This window comes from Prionailurus bengalensis, chromosome B3, assembly GCF_016509475.1.
Source record: "Prionailurus bengalensis isolate Pbe53 chromosome B3, Fcat_Pben_1.1_paternal_pri, whole genome shotgun sequence".
In the NCBI taxonomy this organism is placed as follows: domain Eukaryota; kingdom Metazoa; phylum Chordata; class Mammalia; order Carnivora; family Felidae; genus Prionailurus; species Prionailurus bengalensis.
In genome coordinates this window covers 135,802,508-135,828,704 of record NC_057355.1, presented here as the reverse complement: position 1 = coordinate 135,828,704, position 26,197 = coordinate 135,802,508, and the positions used below count along the sequence as shown (strand labels likewise).

The following is a 26,197-nucleotide window of genomic DNA, read 5'->3' as shown; positions in this document are numbered from 1 at the left end:
AATTCTCTGTCACGCTCTCTCAAAGATAAATAAAAGTATATATGTTAAAAAAAACTTTTCAAGTGGTTTAAAATGCTAATTTTATCACATAATTGCCAAATACTAATGTAACTTTTTTTTGTCCTTAGAGGAAAAAGCTATGTATTCTGCCGAACTAGAAAAGCACAAACAGCTTGTAGCTGAATGGAAGAAAAAGGCAGAACATTTAGAAGGAAAACTGATGTCATTACAGGTTGGTCAAAATAATTTTCTCTTGTATGTATTATTATTCATGAACAATTGTAGAGTTTTTGTTTTAGAAATAATCTCCTAAACCGTTAATTTTAGTAAATGTTGTTTGAGTGGCTACTTGTTACCCTATGTTTTGGCCTAATGATGGATGGGCTATTCAGGGTTTTCTCCGTGTGACTTAGAGTTTAGAGGAGACAAAACACATGTAAGATGATGGGAATTTTTATTTGTATTTATTTTTACTTTTATTTATTTATTTACGTTTATTTATTTTTGAGAGGGAGAGAGAGAGTGAACATGCAGGGGTGGGGCGGAGAGAGAATCCCAAGCAAGCTCCGTGCACTGTCATTGCAGAGCCTGATGCAGGACTTGAATTCACGAACCATGAGATCATGACCTGAGCCGAAGTCAAGAGTCAGGTGTTTAACCAACTGAGCCATGCAGGCACCCCAAGATGGTGGAAATTTTAATTTTTTTTAGCATAGATGAATGTTTTAGGGGACGCTAAAAAAATTAATCTACACTTGTAACTATAATTTTCTTTTTTCAACTAGATACATTGAGCACTTTATTTCACATGGATTAAAATAATGTAGATTATCCTTTAGATCTTTTTCTTCTGCAGCATAATCCTTTAAAATGTCTTTTATTTGGGTGCCTGGGTGTCTCAGTCAGTTTAGCATCCGACTCTTGATTTTGGCTCAGGTCACGATCCCACGGTCGTGGGATTGAGCCCGCATTGGGCTCTACTTTGAGTGTGGATGGAGCCTGCTTAAGATTCTCTCTCTCTCTGTCTGTCTGTCTGTCTCTCTCTCTCTGTCTCTCTCTCTCTCTTTTTTTCTCCCTCTGTCCCTCTCACCTGCTCACATGCATGTGTGCATTCTCTAAAATAAAAAAATAACAATAAAGTATCTTTATTAGATTTCATATGTACAAGAATCATATATAAAATATAGATAAAATGAACCCCCATGAAGAGAGATGACATGAAAGTGATTAACTTTAAGAATTTAAGGTGAACTTTTCTAAGTTATAAGTAGACTTTGTTGATAGCTGGTGGAAAGTAATAAGATTTGTTTACCTGTTATTAGTAGTAAATATGTTGTTCAGGTCTATTAAATTCCTAATAAAAGAAGACATAAAGTTTTGAAATTTTTATTAATTACCGAGTGGCTGCAGAACAGTATTTAGATAATACATATACAATATAAGAATAGCAATACTGCAGATAACCCCTTGCCACCCGGTAGAAGGAAAGAAATGTTGTCCTTGGAAGTTCCTGATGCATCCTCCATATCTCCTCCCATCGTTACTACTTCAGAGAGAACCACTAGTCCAAAACGTTATGCTTAACACCCCTTGTTTTTCTGTATGGTTATCACATATGTTTGCATCTCCATATAGTACACTGTATGGTTTTGCATAGTTTTGAACTCTGTATAAATGCAATTTTGAAATGTATGTAAATTCAATAAATCTGCAAGTTGCTTTTTTTCACTTAGTATTCTATCATATTCATGAGTTTTAGCCATTTTACTGTGTGTTCCTGTGGGTGCATGGCTTATTGTTTTCACTGCTGCATTTATTACATGAATGTATAATTTATTTATCCATTTTACTGATAAAGGACATTGCCATTATCTGCTATCTTATCTGTATCTTGATTGCAACTGCTGAGTCCTGAGACATGTGTGGGCAGTTTCAACTTTATTCAGTCATGGCAAGTTATTTTCTAAAGCAGTTGTGCTAACGTATTCCTACCAGTGGTGCCGGAGAGTTGTTTTGTGTCGTTAGCAACGGTTGGCATTCTCAGTATTTTTAGTTTTTGCCAACGGACTAGGTGGGAAGGGCTGTCCTCCTGTGGTTTTAATTTTTATTTGTCTGACTGCTAATGAAATCAAGCATCTTAAAAAAATTTTTTTTTATTTTTAAGAGAGTGAGCGGGGGAGGGTCAGAGAGAGAGAGAAGCGGGGGGAGGGAGGGAGGGAGACACAGAATCTGAAGCAGCCTCCAGACTCTGAACTGTCACCACAGAGCCTGATGCGGGGCTTGAACTCACAAGCTGTCAGATCATAACCTGAGCCGAAGTTGGGCCCTCAACTGACTGAGCCACCCTGGCGTCCCCAAATCAAGCATCTTTTAATATGTTTATTGGCCATTTATGCTTACTTCCTGGTCAGCTCATTAATACATTTAAACAGATATTTTATCTAACACTTTGAGTTGTTTCCAGTGGGTCCAGAGAATCACGTCTCTGATACTGTCAGAAGTCCAGATCTTTTTTTTAAACCAGCTTTATTCGTTTATTTTTTTAAGTTTAAAATGTAACATATACTTAGAAAACGAACAAAAACTATGCAGGAAGTAGTAAAAATAAGAGCTGAAATTAGTGAAATAAAACCCAAACAAATGGTAGATAATACATATACATGAAGTCTAAGTGTTAATTTTAGAAAGAGTCTTAGCATAGTTTTGAGCTTTAATAATTTCTTTTTTTTTTTTTTTTTTTTAATTTTTTTTTTTTCAACGTTTATTTATTTTTGGGACAGAGAGAGACAGAGCATGAATGGGGGAGGGGCAGAGAGAGAGGGAGACACAGAATCGGAAACAGGCTCCAGGCTCTGAGCCATCAGCCCAGAGCCTGACGCGGGGCTCGAACTCGCCGACCGCGAGATCGTGACCTGGCTGAAGCCGGACACTTAACCAACTGCGCCACCCAGGCGCCCCAATAATTTCTTAAATAGAAGTGCTATGGGGTTGAAAAATTATGGGGTTGAAGGTTTATTTAAATTTCTTTTATACTAAATTTAGTTTTGTGGATTTCAAATATTAAATTTTTTATTTAACATCTTTAGCTCAGTCCCTCTGTGTATCAGTTAGGGTTCAACCTGAAAAGCAGAACCAGTAGGGGGTGTGGGGTGTGTAACACACCCCCACAGTGATATATGTGATATGTAGAGGTACACACCTATGAGGTTTATTCTAAAGAATTGGCAGTGTGATTATGGGAGTTGGTAGTCACAATGGGAAGATCCCATCACATGCAGGCTGGAACCCACAGGCATAGGCCAAAGGTATTCTCCACAGATGGTCAAGAAAGAACATCACAAGCAGGACAGAACTCCATGGAGAGGGCTGATGTTGCAGTCTACAGCAAGAATTTTTTCTCCTTTTGAGGGAAGGCTCATCCTTGCTTCAACTAGCTCAGTCAGGTCCACCCTGATTATTCAGGATAAATGCCTTCCTTAAATTCAGTTGATTAGGGGCTTTGATTACATTTGCAAAATACCTTCACAGCAACATCTAGATTATGTTTGATTGCATAACTGGGGGCTGTCGTCTATCTAAGATGACACATCAAAAACACTGTCCCTCTGATTCAAGAAGGTGAAAGTTGACCTGAAATTTACACGGGCGAGTATTCTAGATGGCCAAGAAAATTGTGTGAAACAACAACAGTAAGGAGGGGCTTGCTTACTAAATATCAAATATTGACTAGATGAGTAGAACAGAAGGAGAATCCAGAAATAGAGCTTAGGATACATTTGAGCATTTAAAACCAAGCCCTAAACTAATTTCAGCTTCATGGAAACAGGATAGGTTATCCAACTGATACATGACGTTGCCACAGCTGGCTGTCTGTATGGAAGAAAATAAAATTGGATCCCTATCTTATACCATATACGAAAGTAAATTCCAATTGTATTAAAGCTTGGATTCTCAACTGGGAGTGGTGCTGGAAACCTGGGGCTGTTTTTGGTTGTGGCCTTCTGGCATTTAGTGGGTGGGGGCCAGGAATGTCAAAAGCACACCTACTGAGAAACACTGTTTGGAAGGTGTAAATATTAAAACAACTTTGCAAGGAAACCTGGAAGACCACATGTAGAGTCTAGGGGCAAGGGGGAGCCTAAGCAAGACTAAAACTCCAGAATCTGTGAAAGCAAAATAGGACATGTTTACTATAGACGGTTTAAACACTCGTACATGGCAAAAGGTATTATGCAGTCAATAGACAAATGACAGATCTGGCAAATAATCCTTGTAGCACTGGTGACCAAGGGTTCACATCTACCCTACAAGGTGCTTTTACAAACAACAAGAGAAAGTTTAGTAGAGAAATGGGCAAGGTATGCAAAGAAGTTTTCACAGAAAAGCACCCCTGGGGGAGCCTGGGTCCTCCGTTCAGGTCATGACCTTGCGGTTCATGGGTTCGAGCCCCGCATCAGGTTCCATGCTGAGCCTGCTTGGTGTGGAGCCTGCTTGGGATTCTGTCTTCCCCTCCACTGCTCACTCTCTGTCTCTTGAAGCAAATAAACATTAAAAATTTTTTTTAATTAAAAAAAAAACCTGTGAATTTCCTATAAACATGGAAAAATGCTCAAATTCACTAGTAGAGAAATAAAAATTAATAAAGTAATGACATGTCATTTTATACTCATCAGGCTTGCAGAAATTAAAAAGACCATTTGTTACATTTCTTGACTTTTTTTATATCTGCTTTTTGTAGTTTTTATTCTCTTCTTGTTGCTTTTTTTCCCCCTTTTGTCACCATACTATCTTTTATTTATTTATTTTTTTTTATTATTTTTTTTTTTAAATTTTTTTTTTCAACGTTTATTTATTTTTGGGACAGAGAGAGACAGAGCATGAACGGGGGAGGGGCAGAGAGAGAGGGAGACACAGAATCGGAAACAGGCTCCAGGCTCTGAGCCATCAGCCCAGAGCCCGACGCGGGGCTCGAACTCATGGACTGTGAGATCGTGACCTGGCCGAAGTCAGACGCTTAACCGACTGCGCCACCCAGGCGCCCCAGGTGCTCTTTTAGTAGCATCTTACTTACTTACTTACTTGCTTACTTACTTACTAAGGGAGCTAGTATTGTGCTGTGAAGTACCAGTTCTGTCTTTGATACTTACCGTGTGAACTTGCCTGAGGTCACAGTGGTACAACTTCATCAGCTGAATAGAAGAGGGTTGATAGACTGTCCTCCAGCCGTGTAGTTTGTGAAGTAGTTCGTCCAGGCTGCTTTTTAACGAACTTCTCTCTTCCTCAGGAGCGTTTCGATGAAGCAAATGCTGCGTTGGATTCGGCATCGAGACTTACAGAACAGTTAGATTTAAAGGAAGAACAAATTGAAGAACTTAAAAAGCAAAGTAGGTGTTTTTTCTTTTCCTTTTTTTCCTGGCAACACTAGTGCTGAATCAGGTGTAGTCTTCTCAGAGGCACTGGTGCCGTTGAGTGAGACCAGCTTCCACTGGGTGTGACTTCTATTTCCATCTCCCGCGACCAGCTTGCTTCAGTTTTAATACGGTCCTCATGAAACCAGAGTCAAAAGTTGGCCTTGCCTGTCCAGTTAGTTTTCCTGGATGTTGAGGCAGTCCAGTTGTGTTGGGTGTCACCCTGTCGGTCATCAAGGGAAATGATTTTACTGACCTGACTTTTTATGGTTAGGCGTCCCTGATCATTCTGTGTTCATCCTACCTAAAGCCATTGGACGTGTTAGGACAGTATTCTCGAGCCAAAGAGTAACTTCTTGTGGACTGAACCTCCGGCCATAACTAACCTTTTATGATTATGGATGATGCTTTACAAATAGACACTCATTTATTATAATGGTGTGATGCTTATAAGATAAGCCCTGCCAGTTCCCTAAAGTGAGTCCTGTGCTTAGGATTGTCAGTTGGGCCTCAAGTAATCAGGGGGTTCATAATGCTTTATTGAGTCTAACCGCTGACTAAGTTGGCATCTCATCGTTCAGTCTCTGATTTAAGGGATCCCGGAGAGTTGAAGCTATTCTAGGGCTGCCTGCAGTAGGTGGTGATCTAAGGTTATCAGAAAGGTGACCGTGGAGCCTAGAAGTGTACCACCTTTAGGTATCTGGGCTGGGTGTGGTAGCACCAAGGCACGTAATTAAAGGAATTAAGTACCTCAGAATGTTTTATTAATGTAAAATAGAAATTAGAAATAGGCAAAATTAGGAGGAGATGGCACAGCAGAAAGAGACACTGCCGGCTGACAGAAACAGCGACTCGGCCACTAAGGAGGCAGGCAGGCAGGAACGACCGAAGCACGGGTACCAAAGGACGAGCCAAGCCAAAGGAAGTTGTCCTAAATCTAACGACAGACAGCAGATGAGAGATTTTTAGGAATATAAAAGACAGGAAGCTACATGATGTGAGGCCGTTGTCCTCAAGATAATGATTTCTGAGGCAAATCACTGCCCAGCTGAAAGTCCTGTGTCTGCTCTGTTGAACTTGGCCAGCCTTGGAGCTCTAAATCTCATAGGGGGCGGGGCTGGACAGCCAGGAAACAATTCAAGATTGAGCATCATGAACATTTTATGTAACATATACTCTGTCACATTTAGTCTTCTCTTATTTACTCTTCACAAGCAATTGTAAAGTAGGTGACACGAGTTCCATTTTATAAGTCAAAGGAACTGAGATTTGAACCCTTAAACTCTGATCTTTTTGCCCTTGACCAAAGCTCATATCTTTCCATGTTACTTTGTTTTGTCCTATCAGGAATATGGTTATTTATAGTTTGATTTCTATTTTGTTCTGTATATCTCCGTCTCCTTTAAAGATAGGGCAGCATCCTCTATATTGTGCCCTACGTGTTGAAAAGATCGCTCCTATGGGAAGGCCATATTTATTGGGAAAATGCCAGAGCAACTGTAGCATTATCTGGAGACATACGGCCAACCCAGAGAGGACACACTGGGTACCCCAGGGATTGGCCAGAGAACTGACAGCTTAGGGTAGCGCTGGACTAATGGAAGTGAAAAAGCAGTATTCTAAGCCAACTCATTGGTCTGGGACATGCCAGTGCTGTATGGTATGCTGCTATGTAATATTTAAGGCCACATCCTCTTTTAGGTATCTACCTGAGTCATTTCCAGCAGATGATGGTAAGATTAAAGATTCTGTGTCTTACTGTAGTTGCTAAATAGTATGAGTCCCTGTGCTACTTAGGACTTGTTCAGACACTCACTTAAACTCCCAGTAGTAGAATATATCAGGTTCAGATTATATCTGACAAAGCTTGGGTGGCCTCGGTCCCTACTGATGTAAAAAGTTACAGTTACCATGCAGTCATGCAGTGTGAATGTGTAGGAACTTTGGACTCATTTTGTGTGGAGTAAATATTAGCTTCAGGAAAGCTCTGGTTATGCTTGAGGTCAGGCAGGTATTTGAGAGGTCAGGCAGGAGGCCAGTGTTGCACAGACGGGAAGGGGAGTGAAGAGACCGTTCTGTTGTGTCTTTAAGTCATTCTCGCCATTTACATTCTTGCCTCTTCTTAACAGTCTGTTTTCTTTTATTACCTCAGTGCTTAATATTGCTTTTCTATCTGTAAACACAAATGTGATTTTATTTTCTCAAAGCTGCACTCTTGATTTGATAATATAAATAAGACCTTGATTGGCTTGGTTGTTTCAAAAGAATCACTGTATATTTTCTTTCATAGATCATTAAGTACTTTAAATGTTGATTGATGTTGTAATACTGTACTTTATTTTTAACACAAAACTTGGCCAGACAGCGAAAATATTTGCCAGGAGAAACAATTTTGAAAAAGACAGATTGACTTTTGTTGCAAGAAAGTACATAGAGACTTGAATTGTAGAAGCAAAGCATTGTTTTATTTCTAAACATCTGTAGACTGATGATTAGTTGATACGCAGTTTCAACATTTAAACAATATTGGGAAACTCACCTTAAAAGTGGTATTTTCCTCAAAATGCTCGGTTATGTTCTTGCTACCAGAGATGAGATGATTCATTCTGGTCAAACGTATGAAAAGGGAGCTATTACGTATAACACCAGTATGAAAGCAGCAGGTCTTTGATGATTTCAGTCGTTCTTAGAGTCACAACTGTTAGTGCTAGGTACTTGCAACGGTAGGTTTAGGTTCCGGGTATTTGCAGGCCTTGTGTGAAATGTATGAAATTGCCTTATCAGGCATTAAGTAATTAATGAGAACCGACGACTTGGCTTCATGTTAGATGCTGTGTGAGATGCTAGATAGGATCCTTTCTTCCAAGGAGTTTAGTTAAGTAACATGTAGCGTAGATGCAGAATAGGTTCACACAGTGAGACAGTGATGTGCTGCAGTGGTCATAAAAGAATGTGTATTTTCTTCTCTAAGAATCTCATTGAGGGTCAAGGGCATTCTGTGGAGGGAAGGATCTTGAGCAGAGCCCTAAACTAGTAGTAGGGTTTCACCCCCAAAATGTAAGAACGTCTCTCTCCCTTGCCCTCCTAGTGTAACCCCTTTCTCCATAAAATAACATTGAAAGGAAACCCTATGATCCTATAGGTGCTATATTTTCATAGAGAATGTTGGCTGGTAGAAGATCTATTGCTTTCCTTCTTTCTATAAATTGTTCTTTCAGCATTTTACCTGCAAGTGTTTTTGTTCAATACAGTTCCAAAGACTTACTTTGCACACCATCCTGTATTCCTGACTTTCAAACTTACGGCCCTGGTCCTCTGTGAAGCAAATAGGACGACAGTGTCTTTCATTAACTGTTCTGATCAGCGTTCAGAATTTCTGCGGAATTGTCAGACACGGGGAAGTGTGCACCTGGGGAAACCTAGACTACAGCTGAGCTATTAAAAGATCTGTGATCTTGCTGTATTTATGGCCAGATTTGACATTTTCCTTCTTTCACTTCTTGTTCTCCACCTTCATCCTTGAGATCAGTTCCTGCTTAAATGAAAAGATGGGATAGAATTGAAGTAGAAAGCACAAAATAGTTCTTGTTTTGATAAGTTATTCAGAAGGATGGTGAATGTTACGATACATGAAGAAAAAGAAGTTTTCATAAGCAATACAAATTTAGATTCTAGCGTTGGAAATATCTTTTGGTATGTCTGCCTGTCTATGGCTGCGCCTTAAAGGACCCCATAACTAAGTTTGTTTTGTTGGTGTGTGTTTTTTTAAAACTATCTTTTAGAGCACTTTTAGGTTTACAACAAAATCGAGAGGGAGGTATAGGCATTTCCCATGTAACCGTTTTCCCTCCATTATCAACATCACTCACCGGAACGGTACTTTTTGGGTTTATATACCAAGGATGAACCTACAGTGACACGTCATGATCACCCAAAGTCCTCAGTTTACCTTAAGGTTTACTCCTGGTGTTATGTATTCTATGTGTTATATATTCTAAGGGTTTGGGCAGATGTCTAATGAATTACATCATGATAGTGTCAGAGGATTTGCGCTGCCTTAAAAGTCCTCTGTGCTCTCCACCTGTTCGTCTCTTTCCCCCTCCCTCTACCCTCACCTCTGGAAACCGCTGATCTTCTTACTGCCTCCATAGTTTTTGCCTTTTCCAGAAAATTATATATTTGGAAGCAGACAGTATGTAGCCCTTTCGGATTAGCTTCTTTCACTTAGTAATATGCATTTAAAGTTCCACCGTGTCTTTTCATAGTTTGAGAGCTCATTTGTTTTTAGCGCTGAATGATATTCCATTGTCTGGATGCACCACGGTTTATTTATCCACTCACCCACTGAATGAAGGACATCTTGGTTGTTTCCAAGTTTTAGCCATTATGAATAAAGATGCTGTAAAGTTACGAGCGCAGGATTTTGTGTGGATGTAAGTTTTCAGCTCCTTTGTGTAAATGCTGAGGAGTGTGGTTGGTGCAGCGTATGGTAAGAGCATGTCTAGTTTTGTAAGAAAGCGCCAGACTCTTGCAGAGTGGCCTCACCACTTTGCATCCCCGCCTCCTGCTCACTGGCGCCTGCTGTCGTCAGGGTTGCAGCATTTGGCCATTCTGACAGTGTGTGGTGATACCGTGTTATTTTCATTTGCATTTCCCTGAAGACGAATGATGTGGAACATCTTTTCATACGTTTATTTACCATCTATACATCTTCTTTGATGAGGTTGTCAAGGGTTTTGGTTCATTTAAAAAATTTTTTAGGAAATTTTGGTGACTGCTTTTTAAAAAATGTATAAGTTGAGAATGGAAAATTACAGTGTGTAGTTGTGTGTGGTTTTTTTTTGAAGGAAATCTAAAAGAATGTATAAAATGAGTCCCAATAAACCTACTGTAATATGAAGCATAAAAATAGGTTTTAAAGCTACAAATATAAAAGAGATTTAAAATGTTTTTCATGGAACTACCTTTATGGTGCTAGATGGTAGAGTTTTTATTTTAAATAAAGACATTCCGTTTTCCAGGACATGATTTATACAAGAAAACATATAATGTCCTGTTGAACATAGGCCAAATACATTCCCAGACGCTTTGTTACCCAAACCTTTTGAGGGATTTCTTTATAGATGTTTTTGGCAGAAGTGGTGATTTTAGAGGAAACATATAAGAAATACCAGATGCAGTTTTCTGAATTGCCATAAATGGTTAAAAAATTATTTGTGATGATATAAACATCTGGGGGTATACTAGACAATGCCAAGATTTTAGTTAAGAAAAAAGTTAGTATCAATTAGGTAAATAAGCCCTTTTAAACTTAATGGTCATATTTTTAAATGTGTGTTTTATTAATTCTTCTAAGTACAAAGGGAAAAGTATATTGTGTAGAGATGAGAATGTTTTGAGTTCATGTGTTTTGTGTATTTTCCCTCATATGGATGGGGTAATTCAGAACATAAATCATGTATTCTTTTTTGTCCTGTGTTCTGGTCTTCCCAGATCCTCTCCCTTCCTAGAGAAAAATGAATCAGTCTCGCATTTACTTCTCAAAAATTCATTGTTTCCTGCTGTGTACCTGGCACCAGGATAGGCACTGGAGAGAGAAAGACAGGGGACTGGTACTTTCAGGAGGCTTATAGTCAGCCACGAAGGGGGAGGTTGCATGTAATCACAAATAGGCAACAGATTTCAAAAGGAAGGAACAATTCATACTACTTGATGATGGTAATGTGGAAGGGTGGAGAAGGTACAGTATACCGGACCTCACCTGAGTGACTGATAGGTACAGCTAAGCAGGCAGGAAGCTGGGGAAGAGCGTTCTAGACAGAGGGAGGAATTCATATACCTGAAACTGGCTGAAGATCTGGTGACCGGTAATGACCAAAGGGAAGGCGGAGGTGGAAGTGGGTAGTTAATGTGGAGAAACGAAACTGTAAGTGTGGGTCACAAACACAACTTATAAACTGGGGGCCAAGTCATAATCACGTGAAAGCGCAAAGAGGACCAAGGAGAGACAGTGTTGAATCGGAGAGTTGCTCACGGAGGCTCCACCCGACTGTCGCCACGCAGGCATGTAGGCCCGGCGCTGCCAAATCTCCGGCTCCTTCAAGAGACACTGGAAATGCAGACTTTTGTGTGAAATATTCCAGTTTTCTATGTGACACTGAATTTAAAACAACCCGTGTGGGCTGAAAAAGCATTTTGGGGGGCCAGATTGAGTCAGTGCTCATTTGCGACAGGGAACTTTCAGAAACGGAGTTGAGGCTCAGTCTGCCGCTTAGCCTTTTGTCATTGTTTTCTATAGTGATGATGATACTCAGTAAGTGGCAACATTATTATCATGATTTTACTTTTCTCTGACAAAATTGCGGCCCTTTCTTTTGGGATTTGGCTAGTCTGTGTGACCCTTTTAAACTGAAAATACGTAACTTGATTCACGGTATTGTCTTTTGAAAAACTTTTGTTTCGATATGGAAAAATGCAGTACAAATTACTTGAATTCGCACTGAAGGATTGAGGAAGGGGGGTAGAGGGGGAAAATAAATTTGATCTGGTTCCATTAAAGACGTTTATATAAAAAAATCTCTTAAATGCACATGGTAACTCTAATTTAATTGTACAAATAATCCAGGAGACCTCAATGTTGCTATTTCAGTGTAGTCCAGATTCTGATCTAGTGAAATTCAAATTAGTGAGGTTATACTGTATTAATAAAACTCTTTTCCTGTGAGTTCATTGCGAGGAAGTGGAATTTCAAAAATTACTTTTCATTCATCAGTGAGTGATTACAGTTATGGAATGAGAAAGCACTTGCCATGTACTCTATCTAGACCTTAAAATTCTATCATATGGTTGAAAAGAATGGAGTTAAAAGACAAAGCAGATGTAGTATGTCTCAACTTCACGGGTTAAATATAAGATTTCTTTAAAAAGTTTTCTTTGGTGTTATAAAGAAAATGATTGTATGTTAAGTTGACATTCTGTAATAAAAAGACCATCTAACTTCTAGCCTTTGCCTTAATTATATTTAATTAAATATTAAACAAAGAGGCTACGTTTCCTTATATTGAATTTCATGTACTAGATTTAAATTTATTTTTTAGGTAGTGTAGTGCAAGTAAGACACTAGACTCAGTTTATTTACCAACACACCTGTAAATGAAATAATCTAACATTTGTTTCTTCCTTCGCTTGGCTCCTTTGCCTTGGTTCAAAAAGAGGATAAGACAAAATGGAGGCAAAATTGTCGATGTTAATATAACCAAAGTGATACATTATTGGTATTGGTTAGGGGTAGGTTAAAAGATGGATTATTTTGTTATTTTAAGAAATCAAATGAATGAGTCCTAATGCTTTATATAGCACTTCACTGTTTAGAAAAGTCACATTTAATCAGTAGATTCAAAATCCTTTGAGATTAAGCATGCATATTTTACAAAATAGGCAACAAAGTCTGGCCCCGGTGACAGGACCGTGGTTCCTATCCAGGTCTTATTACAGGACCGTGATTCATATATTCTCCTGACCTTAAGTCCTGTTCCAATCACTTTTCTCAGTCAGGTGACTGTTAAAAAGTCTGACTTGAGTCTTGTCCAAGAGAGCTAAGTCATGCAATAGCCAAATGACTTTGTAAGGAGTGTGACTTAATTTTACGATGTGCTGTGAAGATAGTATTACAGTGCAGTGTTACTCATCACAAATAAAATGTAAAGTTACAATGAGCCGATTTGTTGTAGTCAGTTACATTTTATGTTCAATTTTGATGGTCAATCAAGTGATGAAGACCATGGTGTCCTCTCTAGGCATTCACAGAGAAGAGGCTGTGATCTGGCAGGTTTGAGGATCTCCTATACTTAGAGTAATTCTTCCCCTAAACTAATCTCACTTGCTTTATTGCTCAACTCTCAAGTGTATCCCCCTGCCTTTTTTTTTTTATTATTATTATTATTGTTTTCAACTTCCAAAGAATTATTTTGGCATGTTAGATTATTTCACAGGGATATTATATTTGGCTAAAAACCCATTTCTGAATAACCGTTATTTTGTCTGCCCATATAAATACAGTTCTGATTTCAAATTGTGGTTTGAATTAGTGTTCAGTTTTTGTGGAGAAGTCTTCAGGATCTCTGATGGGAGGAAAATAAGGGTGCCTCGAGAAAGAGAGAAGTCCACAGGGGCCTTTGAAGTCGGTATTGCCTTTCTGTCCTAAACCTTTCCTAGTTCATACGGTTCTTCCAAGCCCTCCCCCAAAATTCTGAGGGTCTTTTCCTAGACTTAAATACCAGAATACATTGAAAGTACTACATGAGTTTGAACCGTTCCAGGCGTGCCTGCAAGCATATGCAGGGTTATCAATTCTGTCACATTAGTTTAGGACTAACTTAATATTCTGATGAGTTTGAGAAATTTTTACCCTATTATTTTGGCCATGAGGATGTTATGACCCTACCATTCAGAACAGAGATTTTAATCAGAATTATAACCATTCTTGATGAATTTTCATCAAGAAAATATTTTTGATTTGAACTTTATTAAGACAGATTTCTTGATCTGTTTTTTATAGAGCAAGGTTAAATTTTTCTAATTTTACTAAAATTTTAATCAGAATCAATTCTTTGCTTTGTGCATATTACTCTGAAGATGTCTGTCGTTCAGTTTTATCTTTCTTTTGTTTTTTTAATAAGAGACGATATACTATAGTGGTTATATCCTGGTTATGCTCCAAAGCAGTGCTATCCAATAAAAATATAATGCAAGCCACATGTATAATTTAATAATGTTTAGTAGCCAGGTGAAGTTGATTTTAGTAACATAATTTATATATCCCAGTATATCCAGAATATTATAATTTTGATATATAATCAATATAAAAAATCCTTAATTTTAGAAAAAGTTAGATAGGAGAAGGGAAATATGAGAGACGAGAAAGGTGGAGGTAAGCTTGACCTCTGGTTTTCTGCTACCTTTCCATAGTGGGGGAGGGTGAAACAGAAGACTGTGCTCATTGTTACTCTGGCTCTTGCTTTAGCTCATGAGTGGGATGATAGATTCAGAACATTGACACGAGATTAGTTTACTTACTGTTCATAGTTGAGAATTCTATTTACATTCAGAATGCAGTGTTAGGGCCCAAAGAGTACCATGTGTTCATTGTATATATGTGCCTGTTGAGAATCCAAAATCTTTTACTGACTCAAACTTTAATAATAATCTTGTTCTCTCCCTCTCCCTCTCCCTCTCCCTCTCCCTCTCCCTCTCTCTCTCTCTCTCTCGTTTTAATGTCCAAGCTTAAATTCCTTACTGGTAAGACAGGAAAGGAAACGTTTGTAGTAGATTTTCCGAACACAAACTTTGCTTTTATAATATGGTTATGGCAACCATCTCTATTTTGGTAAAGTTAGCCTATTATATGAATTACATTTTGCAATTTAGATTTTTGCAATTTAGAAGGACCACAAGCCATTGCAAACAGTTAAACTGAACATTTTTGTATATGCGTTTAGTACTCTAAATCAGAACATTAGGCATTGTGCAAGGCAGAATGAAAACATAAAGCAGATGGACCTGGCCTAATCTGTAGGGTTCAGATGAAACTTTGAGGAAGTGACCCTAGGACCTTAGATATGGAGGTGCTGATGGAAAAGAGCTTTTCAAGTAGAAGAAAAAACATCGGTAGAGGTTGCATAGTTGGAATTGAGAGTCTGGAAGTAAACCGTACTTTTATGATCAATTGGTTTTCAACAAGGGTGCCAAAAGAATAGTTTTTCAACATACGGTGCTGGAACAACCGGATGTCCACATGCACAAGAACAAAATCAATCCCTTACCTCACACCGTGCGTGAGAATTAACTCAGCATGCATCACAGACCTGCATTTTAAAGTCACAATTATAACATTAAAAAAAGGGGGGGGGTGCCTGGGTGGCTCAGTCGGTTAAGCGTCCGACTTCGGCTCAGGTCATGATCTCACAGTCCGTGAGTTCGGGCCCCGCGTCGGGCTCTGTGCTGACAGCTCAGAGCCTGGAGCCTGCTTCGGATTCTGTGTCTCCCTCTCTCTCTGCCCCTCTCCTGCTCATGCTCTGCCTCTCTCTCTCTCAAAAATAAGTAAAAACATTTAGAAAAAAATAAAGTCACAATTATAAAACTCTCAGAAGAAAACATAGGAGTAAATCTTTGTGATGTTAAATTAGGCATTGATTTCTTAGATGTGACTCTAAAAGCACAAATAACAAAAGAAAAAATAAATTGGACTTCATCAAAATTGACAACTCTGGTAAATAAAAGGATGCCATCAAGAAAGCAAAATGACATCCCACGGAATGGGTGAAAATATTTACAAGTTCGGTATCTGACAAGGGACTTGTATCCAGCTACTACCTGGAAAATGCAGCATAATTCAAAGAGTAGGTTTGTGGAAAGAGATCGGAGTCCAGTGTTTGGATTGGAGTGTTTCTCGATTCGAAAAGTAGAGCTCTGCTGCAAAGCAGTTGCCTCTTCATTTCTTTCAGATCCAAACTTGTCATCTAACTTGGATAGGCATCTCCTTCAGCTCAAACTCTCCATTTCTCAGGTGGCAGGTATCAACACCCCATGGGCGTGGCCGAGCGTTCCTTAGTCTGGGGATCGTTGGCCCCATGGCACGGCCGGATATATGAACAGGGTACTCTTGTTGTAATTCTAGACTTTGCCTATAATACTGCTTGGATTCCAGCTGTTTCACCAAGATTTTACAGATTTTGCTTCCTTTTTAAATAAATGAGAATTATAAAGTAGTCCAGCATCCTTCTGAATTAGTCGTATAAGCTACAGTCATCTTGATTAGTGTGTTAGAACCAGTGATCTGAATTGTATTTTGCAAGTTCTGTGCCTCAGAATACTTTGTCCTAGGAGCTGCATCCGAGCCATGCTCTTAGTTGTGTTAAATACTCTTGTTAGCTCACCAGAAACCGGTCCAGCCAGGAAAATGGAAAAAGGAAAATCTAAAATTGTCCTTTCCATTTCTTCCCATTAAAGAGTGGCTCTGGAAATGTTTTATACAAGGAAGCAGTGGTGAAAAATCTCTTTTTTGCTATTAAGTTTCTGAAGAGAATGAAACCCCTTTTTTTGGTTTTTAAATTTTCTATTAAACAATTGATTTGGGGGGGCAGATAAACCATGTGAATTAGTGCATACTCTGGCTGCTAGGTAATTTCTATACCAGAAAGCCTAGTTTCCTGAACCAAGAAGAGATGGAAGTAATTGAATGTCACTAATTAGAGTAAGTGTATGTATGCAGATTTTGCAGGAAAGATGTTATAAACCTCATTATATATTCATCCACGCTATTTTAATCCGTTAACGACTCTCTATTCACATGTTTTAAAACAGATGAGCTCCGACAAGAAATGCTGGACGATGTACAAAAGAAATTGATGAACTTAGTCAACAGCACAGAAGGAAAAGTGGACAAGTATGCTCTATTAACTTTTATGTATCTTATGGAGATTACCTTTATGGTGAAAACAGCTTCTACATGTAGATGTTTATATGGGGTTAAGTTTTTTAAAAGCCTTTTCTTGTATGGTGATGAGATGTAAGTCATTTTCATGAGGAGTCAGTAGAATAACTTCACTTCTCTTGGTTTTTAAAGACTTCTCCCAGCTCAAATTACTTTTCTCAAAACCATATGAAAGAGTTAAAACACCACCATAATATGAAGCACTTAGAAAATAGAAAGTTTTATTCTTATCATTCTTTTTAGTTCTCTTTAGCTGTCCTTAAATAAACATACCTTGTCTGAAACCTAGGTATATATGTAACATGTCATTAATGTTTTAAAGGTTTAGATATTATTAGCAAATTTTTAATAAACGTGAGTGGGGAGGTATAAGCGTAACTGTTAAGCACACGGAGTGTCGTCACCACTTAAGGTGGGGAGGGAGAAATCCTAAGTATCTTACCGTAGAGCCCAGATAGGCACCGAAAGTTACTTACCTAGGCGCTGTCTCAGTTGATTGATTTATTTGTCGGAGAAAATGAGTGGGTAATAAATGATGTTTTAAAAGGTATCCGTTTTTTAGGTTGTTCGAAATATTCTCCGTTAGACTTGTCAAGATTTTTTTTAAGTACTTTAAAACGTTTTATCGTTTAGTGTTTTTTGTAACAATTGCTTAAGTATAATTAAATATTCATATGTTTAGTGTTTATTGTTTGGGTACACTAAGTATTGGGATAAGTGTTGAGTTAGCTTGAGCTGTTTCTGCCTTTATTTCCACAGAGTCCTAATGAGAAACCTCTTCATTGGACATTTCCATACACCAAAACATCAGCGCCATGAGGTGTTACGATTAATGGGAAGCGTCCTGGGTATCAAGAGGGAGGAAATGGAGCAGGTAACCAAACAATTGGAAGTCATTCTGAATATATTCATAATTCACATAGTGGCATCATTTAAAATTATCTTCTTTACTCAATATTATGTAACTTTTCATTTTTCTCAGTAACGTGCAAACGGAACCGTTTCATACTATAGTGAAGAGGTGAATTTGTTCAGTTTGTATAGTGTTAGTTCCGTAACTACGTCTCCTATCAGAGGGCTGAAATTTTGAGACATGGCAGTCCTCAACTTTTACTTGAGATAGTGCTTGGGATGACATTTTATTGTATTGGTAGCCTCTCTCAATAGGAAACATTTACTAGGAATTGGACTTGAAAAGCATAGTTCGCTACCATCTGAAGTCATGTAAAAATAGTTTTTTCTTTTCTTGTATTGATAACATTTTTCTGTTTGAAAATAATCTTTCAGTTGCTTCATGAAGATCAGGGTGGTGTTACCAGGTGGATGACTGGATGGCTTGGAGGAGGATCCAAAAGCGTCCCCAACACACCTCTGAGACCAAATCAGCAATCTGTGCTTAACAGTGTAAGAGCCAATTTTATTCTTGCTGAATATGAGTGGTGCAATGATTGTACATCACATTCATTCGCAAAAAACAGATTTCTTTTTTACATTATTTTATTATACAGACCTTTGATTTTGGAATTGTGGAAACTGAGATCTCCAGAGAGATTAGCTTAAGGATCATAAGCCAGTTTAAATAATTTTATTGCATATATGTTTCGTTTTAACTTTTTATTTATATGGTACTTTTATTTTTCAAAGTACTAAGTATTTTTTTTCTTTGTATTTGATCATGCTGCTATAGGCACACAGCCATTTGTCTTGCTACTAAATGACGAGATTCTTAAAGACAGAGGCTATGCATGTTTGTGTCCACCTAGTCCTTGAACACTTACTACCGAGCACCTGCTCTGTACCAGACTGTTCTCAGCTTGGGGGATGCACCAGCAAACCAGAAGACAAAGCACCTCCCCTCAACAGATCTACATCTTGGCAGGAGGAGGCATTAATAAACATGAAAACATAGTGCCTACTAGTCTTCATGAATATTGATAAATTGAGTAGCTCGGGCTGCCCGGCTGGCTTAGAGCATGCAACTCTTCGTCTCAGGGTCATGGGTTTGAGCCCCACGTTGGGCATAGAGATTACTTAACTAAACAGAAACTAAAAAAAAATTTAAAAATAAAAACAATAAATTGAGTAGTAGCTCTGTGAATCAGAATGTGGAGTTTTCTTATTTTACTTTGTTTTTTAATAAAGAGGAAACTGATGCTAGGTGATATACCCAGAGTTGGTTGAAGATAAACAATACCCTATTTTAAGTTGGATGGCATAAAGTTTGTTTTAAAGGAAAAGTCTACAACTACATTGTGTTAATCTGATAATCTTACTGGTGAGCTGCTGCTGTGTATTCATCGATTGGATGTTACTTTAGAAAAATATGACTATTTAATACTGTTTTCCATCAATATAGTGTTTCATGTCCATGTAAACAGTTATTAAAATGATTTAAGGCTTGATGTCTGAAGTGCCATTGGGTAGCTAATTATGACTGTGAGGTTGGTAACAAGTGTTTGATCAAACATCATTGATTACATTGCTAAAGATCTTAATTGATCTGTAACTAAAGCACTAGTAGTTTTATTTGTTCATATAAACAATTGTTTCATTAATTGTTCATATTACTTACAAAAAAATGATTCAGAAGGCGTGATTTGTTTTTGATATTTGGAGTAGCTGGTACATTTTCTTAATTGTAGAAATATAATATATAATATATGTAATTTATAATATCTGCCTAATTAACCCAAATACTGTTTCCTTAGTCTTTTTCAGAACTTTTTGTTAAATTTCTAGAAACAGAATCTCACCCATCTGTTCCACCACCAAAGCTTTCTGTTCATGATCTGAAACCTCTGGATTCACCAGGAAGGAGAAAGGCAGTTACAAATGTGCCAGAAAGTTTTAAAGGTAAAACCAGATACTTACTTAGTTTTTCTACAGTTTAAAAAATTGAATGTTTAATATATAATTATGGTTTATAGTGATATTAACTAAATTTTTAGTGTTTCTGAAAATGTACAGTGACTTCTCCCAACATTCCAGTAAGGCATTAGATTTTGCTTCATATTTCTTACAGCAATCTGATGCTTAATTGGCTTGGATTAGCTTAAACAATGTGGAGTATTTTTCTTTTGTATATTGCAATAATTCTTCTCTCTGCATAAGCCACTTTGAATTCTTCTTGGAAGTGCTGGTGAACTGGTAGAGAACTTGGAAGAGCTGGTGAAACCTTTGCTTGGTCACCTGTTTTTCCTTCCTACTAAGGATACTTATTGCTAAATTAGAGTTAAAAGTGTAGTTTATAGTTAAAGATTTTTTTCCCTGTGGACATCTAAATGTTACACTCAATAACCAAACCGTGGTATGTTAATAATATTTATAAGAGCAGTACAGTAATGTACTGAAAGTACAATGTATTGTATTGAAATGTATTCTTATGTGTTAAACGGTCTGCCTAGAAGCTAATGGTCTGGTGGTTGTATGATCTGTATGCATAGCTGTCTATCCCACTAGGTCATAAGGGTCTTATTTATATTTATATCCCTATTTTGGCATGCATGAAATTTTCTTGAAAATGAAGTATAATCCATTAGACTATAAACAGATTCTTGATTAGAAAGTCTCTCTTTTATCTGAAGTCTACATATTTTAATACAGACTAACTTGTTTGCTAGTTGGACTATAAAGGTGTGTGTTATTATATACCCAAGTTCATATCACATCAGATACGTAAATTTGAATAAAATATTAAAGAATTTATATTCTGAAATTCAAAACAAATTGCCTTAAGTCATTTAGCTGACTGTTTCTATTTTCCTGAACTTTGATAAAAAGAGAAATGGTAAAATCTGTTTTGAGAAAAGGTTTGGCTACTAAATTTAGTGAAAAGTCATCAAGACCTTACAAAAAATGCTTTCTGCCTGCTACACTAGGTTGTAGTGTCTTCACGTGGATTCCAAAATTCATTGCGGCAAGATCTCCTGCTCCCTGCTCTGCCCCTCCCTCTCCTCCTCTTTCTTTCTCTCCTCCTCTTTCTTTCTCTCCTCCTCTCCACTTACCAGGCTATGTTCCCAGCTTGGTTTGGATCGATCAGAGACCAAAGCTAGTGATGTTCTGAGCTGGTATAGGGTTTGCATTTAAAGAAAAGCAAGACTACTCTTTAATCCTGGATTCAGAAGTATGTGGCAAGGGTCAGAGCTTACTCAGGGGCACCGGAAGCTTTTCCAGAGTTTGGAAAGCTGTCATTCACACGGAAGTAAAGCTTGGAGACCCAGGCTACTTGATGATAAGTTGATTTGATGAATTTGTCTCAATGCTTTCTTTGTTCTAGAGGTTACTCTTCATTTGAGTTTCCCATTGCTGAGTGGTGCTTGTCTCTTAACAGTGACGTGGTTAGCGGTCTCGGGTAACAAAGCGGAATTCTGTCCACCAAGACATCAGGTCATAAACAAATACCTCTTCCCATAAAAACTAGTTTCAGCCTAACTTTATAGAGAAATAATCTAAGGAAGAATTGTTTCAAACCTTTGAATGTTAAAAAGAGGAGGATCAGGTAACATAATGTATATCTTGTTTTTCTTTGGGTAAATTAATGTCAGATCTAATTGTTACCACTGTGGTGTTGGTGCCAGTTTTTTTCATGGCCTTCATAATTATTGGGGGAAAACAAGTTCTCAAGTCTGTCATCTTTATGGTAAGTAGTTACAGAATTTGCGTGCATCGTAACATAGAAAACGCCCTCTAAAAGGCAGTTCTTAAAGGAAATGAAGTTTATCAGTTATATAAGTGGTATTTAAGTGTCAAACAACAATGTTAATGCGTTTCATAAAGTATTAGCTGTATATATAGGTATTCCTATCCCTTCCCTGTTCTTTGTCCGTTCATCTCTCTTGCTGTTTGTCTTCTTTCACCCTCTATGTGTCGTAGACTCTGCTTAGCAGATCCAGAACCCAGCAGCGTAAGAATTAAATTTATTTGGGGGCCCAATCTAGGAACCGAGAACACATGTACACCGTTAACCAAATCACATATAGGCGACTAAACAGCTTGTGTTTTATCATGTAGATGGCACAGAATCCAGATCTGGTAGAAGAACAGATGTGAATCCATTCCTGGCTCCCCGCTCTGCGGCTGTGCCTCTGATGAACCCGGCGGGACTTGGACCTGGTGGGCCTGGGCATCTGCTCCTGAAACCCATCTCCGATGTGTTGCCCACGTTTACACCCTTGCCAGTGTCACCCGACAACAGTGCTGGAGTTGTGTTGAAAGACCTTTTAAAGCAGTAGATGATTCCCAAGCCAGAGACAAACACGTGGCACTTTAAAGAAACCATGAACACTACGTGTGTGTACTTTATCACAAAGTGGCCTTTTGGAGAAAGTCATGTAATTGTTCGCAGTTGTATATTCTCTAAACTTAATAAAAATATTCTTATTGCTTTTAGAAATTGCAGGTGTCCCAGGAGGAAGTGTTTGCTATAATACATGCTGTTTTCCTTCTCTGATTTGACCTTTAATTTAAGCTAGAAACATTTTATTTTTTAATTTACAAATAATAAAAAAGATAAAGATAAAAATTTCTAGTAGCTTATATCAGCTCTTTCCTTCTTCCTATGATTTTCAAGCTCATTTAAGTTAGAGACGCATGGTCTATCTTTTAAAGATAATCAAGAGACTTAGAAAAAGAAGAAGCGGCAGAAGAAAATAAGTAGCGGCTTTTCTGTAAGTGCTGAAACATCTATTCATCTTGAGAGGGCTCTGTGTCGACAGGCCAGCAACACGGTTGTCCCTGGGAGGTTGTAGGTGTCCTGAGGTGGAATGTGTGTTTGTTTGGTTCTATGCAATTTTATCCCAGGTGTAGATTGACGTGATCACCACTACAGTACAGAGACCAGATAGTTTCATCAGGGGTCTCTCGTGCTGCCCCGCGATGTTTTATAATCGTGGCCACCTCCTTCCCTACGCACATCCCCTCCCAACCCCTGGCGACCACCGACCGCTCTCCAGCTCTGTAACTTTGGCACGTCGGGAGGGCTGTGTAAATGGACTCCTGCGGTATGTTGTTACCTTTGACATCGGCTTTTTTCACTCCGCGCACTTCCTTTGAGACCCATCCAGGTTGTTGCCCGTATGGGTAATTTGTTCCTTTTTGACATGAGTACATACTGCGGAGATAGGATTTAGTTTTATGAGCCAAGGTATCCTCTTAAAACCGTTTCCTCACACACAGACACACAACTTTCATGTGAGTGTTAAGTCACACGGCTGCATTTAGGTACCTATAATTAGCAATATCACTAAACATGATACCTCCTGCCTCTGTCCGAGGTGTGAAGGGAGAGGGTACGCAGATCCAGTAGTTCTCCATTGTCCTCTCACCCTCACGGTCACTGAAGGTAGTGACGTCACTGCAGCAACACCAGCACCAGGTGTTTGGAACTTAAGAGTAAGGGAGTAGGTCTTTAATTTTTTATAAACCCGTCATAAGATTCAGTCCCTGACTTGGAACTTAATTATATCAAGACGTTCATGTTTGTGTTAGTTGTTGAAGTTGTACATTTAAAGACATTTCTTGCAAATTTTGTACGTTTCAGTATGTCTTTAACATAGAAACATCTGTGTAACAAGGAAAGGTGAAAATAATATTAATCCAAATATGTAAATAGGCCTGGCTCTGGCCAGAGCTCAGTTTGATTGTTTGTAAATTTTGCTGTGATTAACTGTATACTTTGTGTACTGTATTTAGATTGGAAGATTGGAAGTCTTCGCGTACAGATGGGTAAAACTTGTTTCTCTGAAATGTGCAGTAGCTGAGACATTGCTGCTTCGGAACATCACCTGTCTCCTGAGCTAATGTATTTACACTGCCGTTCTTGATTTAGTATACTTTAAAGGAAGTTGTCGTCCAGGTTCTATGTTAGGACTGGGCGACTGCCTCTTGTCCGTTTTGCCCATTATTATTTCTTACGAAATTATTACCCTTGGGTTTTATATGATCTTTCCAAAGATACTTTCACTGGCCATCTTAAATTATTTGCTGCTTGCCATTGAAGTTTCATTTCAGTGTGGAGCATCTGAAATAAAAGTTTCTAAGTTAAAAGAAAAAAAAAGACACATGATCCTTCATTTTGAAGAAACAGAACATGCAAAAAAGCTTTGTCTTTTAATTTGAAAAGGAGATGCATGGTGCATATTTAAATAACATATCACATTTTAAATGCCTTTTATGACATTTTGAGTATTTCCTTCCCTGCTCAAAACAGCCTGGCCTCCCACCCCTTGTTTAACATAAGTTTGAAAGCTGTTATGGGTGGGTTGCATATCTAAACTTCACAGCATGACCTTACATGGCTGCTATTTAAATAAGTATGTGACCTTGTCCTCAAGCTGTAGTACCTAATGTTTCAGTTGTATCGCGGTTGAAACTATAGCTCACTGGTATGCATACTAAGTGTTTGTTGATCCAAAGCAGACTTAACTCATCCACTTTTCTGAAACGAAGTTGAGTCAGAGATGAACCATCTGCTCAAGGAATCTTCTTAGTAACCATACGATGATGAAGCATATCATTCTAATGTTAGCAAGAGGCCATTGCTAACAGTATTTTTACTGCAATATTTTAACTACAGTAGTTTTATTGTTTACTTCTCTGTAAACTTACTAGAATTTGTGGTTGAATTTTGCTTTAGCTGCCAGGCTTTCACAACATTCCTAATGGTTTTCAGCCACTATAATACGGTAGAAAAGCCATCCAGCCATTGAATTTGATTTTAATAGAGTCCTGTATCATGGTTGGTCGAGTTTCAGTCCCTGCCATTATTGATGTTTAAAAGAAAAAAATAAAAAACCAAAGGAAATAAGACCAGAACAACAAAAACATGGAGAAGGAATGACTTTCTTAAAACTAGTGAATTCCAATTTCAGCTATCCCCTGCAAATAAAGCCTCCTGTGTATTTTGACCTTCTAATGGTTAACTGAAAGGGGGACAAAAGACTCAAAATACTTATCCAGTCAGTAGATGGAAAACAAACTATGTCTTCAGGGATAGGGAGTGATAAGAATTAGTGGGGAAGTGCCATATTGCGTCAAACTTAAAGCATTTGAATCTGATTTTTAAAGCTAACAAAGGTTTTCATATATCAAAGTATTGAAAACGTCTTCCATCAACGAAAATTATCTTTAATTTTGTAAATATCAAGTAAGTATAACTGATATTTATTTTCTATATTCCTATGGAAAAAGTAATGGTATTTTAATGTTCTGACATTTGTGATTATTTTCCAGTCTTTGCTTTTTAACTTATTAAGATTTCTCTAATTAAAATTGATAAGTTGTCTTTTGGTTTTTAGGGAAATATCTAAGTGTGGGAAATTTACAACCCAACCTTAATATTGGGTTGTGTTTTATAGAGCTAAAGTCAATGCATCTCTGAATTTCTCAGGAGCACTGCAAGGCAAAAAAAAAAAAAAAAAAAAAAAATACTCCAAATAAAAATGATATATGTAAGTTGGCAATGTCTTTATCCACAATAAAAAATTTTTTTTTAGCAAACAGCTGCTGACTTTTTCTTTAGAAGGGGGAGAAATGACTTACACATGTTGTTTATAGCAGCAGTTGATGAACTACGGAAGCTAATGTCTTCAAGTGTTCCCCGGATGTGGCTGTTAGGATACTATGTGAGCCTTGGAAATGTTAAGTATGAACAATTTAATAGATGCTGAGGATTTTGTGTGGAAAGGATCTGAGAGGTTTTAGCCAGCCTTTTAATTTTCTTTCAGAGGTAATATGCTCATTCGGGGCTTGGTTTTTCTGCAAGATAATCAGTTATGTCTTCATTTTTCCTGAGATGCGGCACTTGAGTATTGTTAACTGTTCGTGTGATGGTAGTATTGGAAGAAGCGTGGCTTTTATTTATTTTTTAAGATTTTAAAAATTTAAATCCAAGTTAACATATAGTGTAATAACAATTTCAGGAGTAGAATTTAGTGATTCACCACTTACACATATAACACCCAGTGCTCATCCCAACAGGTGCCCTCCTTCCTTAACGCCCCTCGCACATTTAGTCCACGCCCCCCCCCCCCAACACCCTGCCAGCAACCCTCGGTTCTCTGTGTTTAAGAGTGACTTATGGTTTGTCTCCCTCTCTGTTTTTATCTTATTTTTCCTTCCCTTTCCCTATGTTCATCTGTTGTGTTTCTTAAATGCCACATACGAGTGAAATCATATATGTCTTTCTCTGACTTCTTTTGCTTAGCATAATACACTCTAGTTCCAACCACATTGTTGCAAATGGTAAGATTTCACTCTTTTTGATTGCTGAGTAATATTCCGTTGTATCTATATACCACAT

The 26,197-nt window shown here is 38.0% G+C and overlaps 1 protein-coding gene across 5 annotated transcripts in view; it reads left to right on the top strand.

The window, feature by feature from the left end:
* The window catches only part of TRIP11 (thyroid hormone receptor interactor 11), a 63,927-nt gene extending 41,509 nt beyond the window's left edge, over positions 1–22,418 (top strand). For 3 of the 5 annotated variants that reach the window (XM_043556860.1, XM_043556859.1, XM_043556862.1), the window contains 7 exons: positions 129–232; positions 5,285–5,384; positions 16,770–16,851; positions 17,659–17,773; positions 18,187–18,303; positions 19,608–19,752; positions 21,910–22,418. In XM_043556860.1, the coding sequence (XP_043412795.1) occupies positions 129–232; positions 5,285–5,384; positions 16,770–16,851; positions 17,659–17,773; positions 18,187–18,303; positions 19,608–19,752; positions 21,910–22,130 (884 nt within the window). In that variant the 3' untranslated portion in view covers positions 22,131–22,418. Of the gene's footprint in view, positions 1–128; positions 233–5,284; positions 5,385–16,769; positions 16,852–17,658; positions 17,774–18,186; positions 18,304–18,586; positions 19,471–19,607; positions 19,753–21,909 lie in introns of those variants that run through there. The other 2 variants (XM_043556861.1, XM_043556863.1) reach the window with 2 other exon arrangements.
* The last annotated feature ends 3,779 nt before the right edge of the window (positions 22,419–26,197 follow it).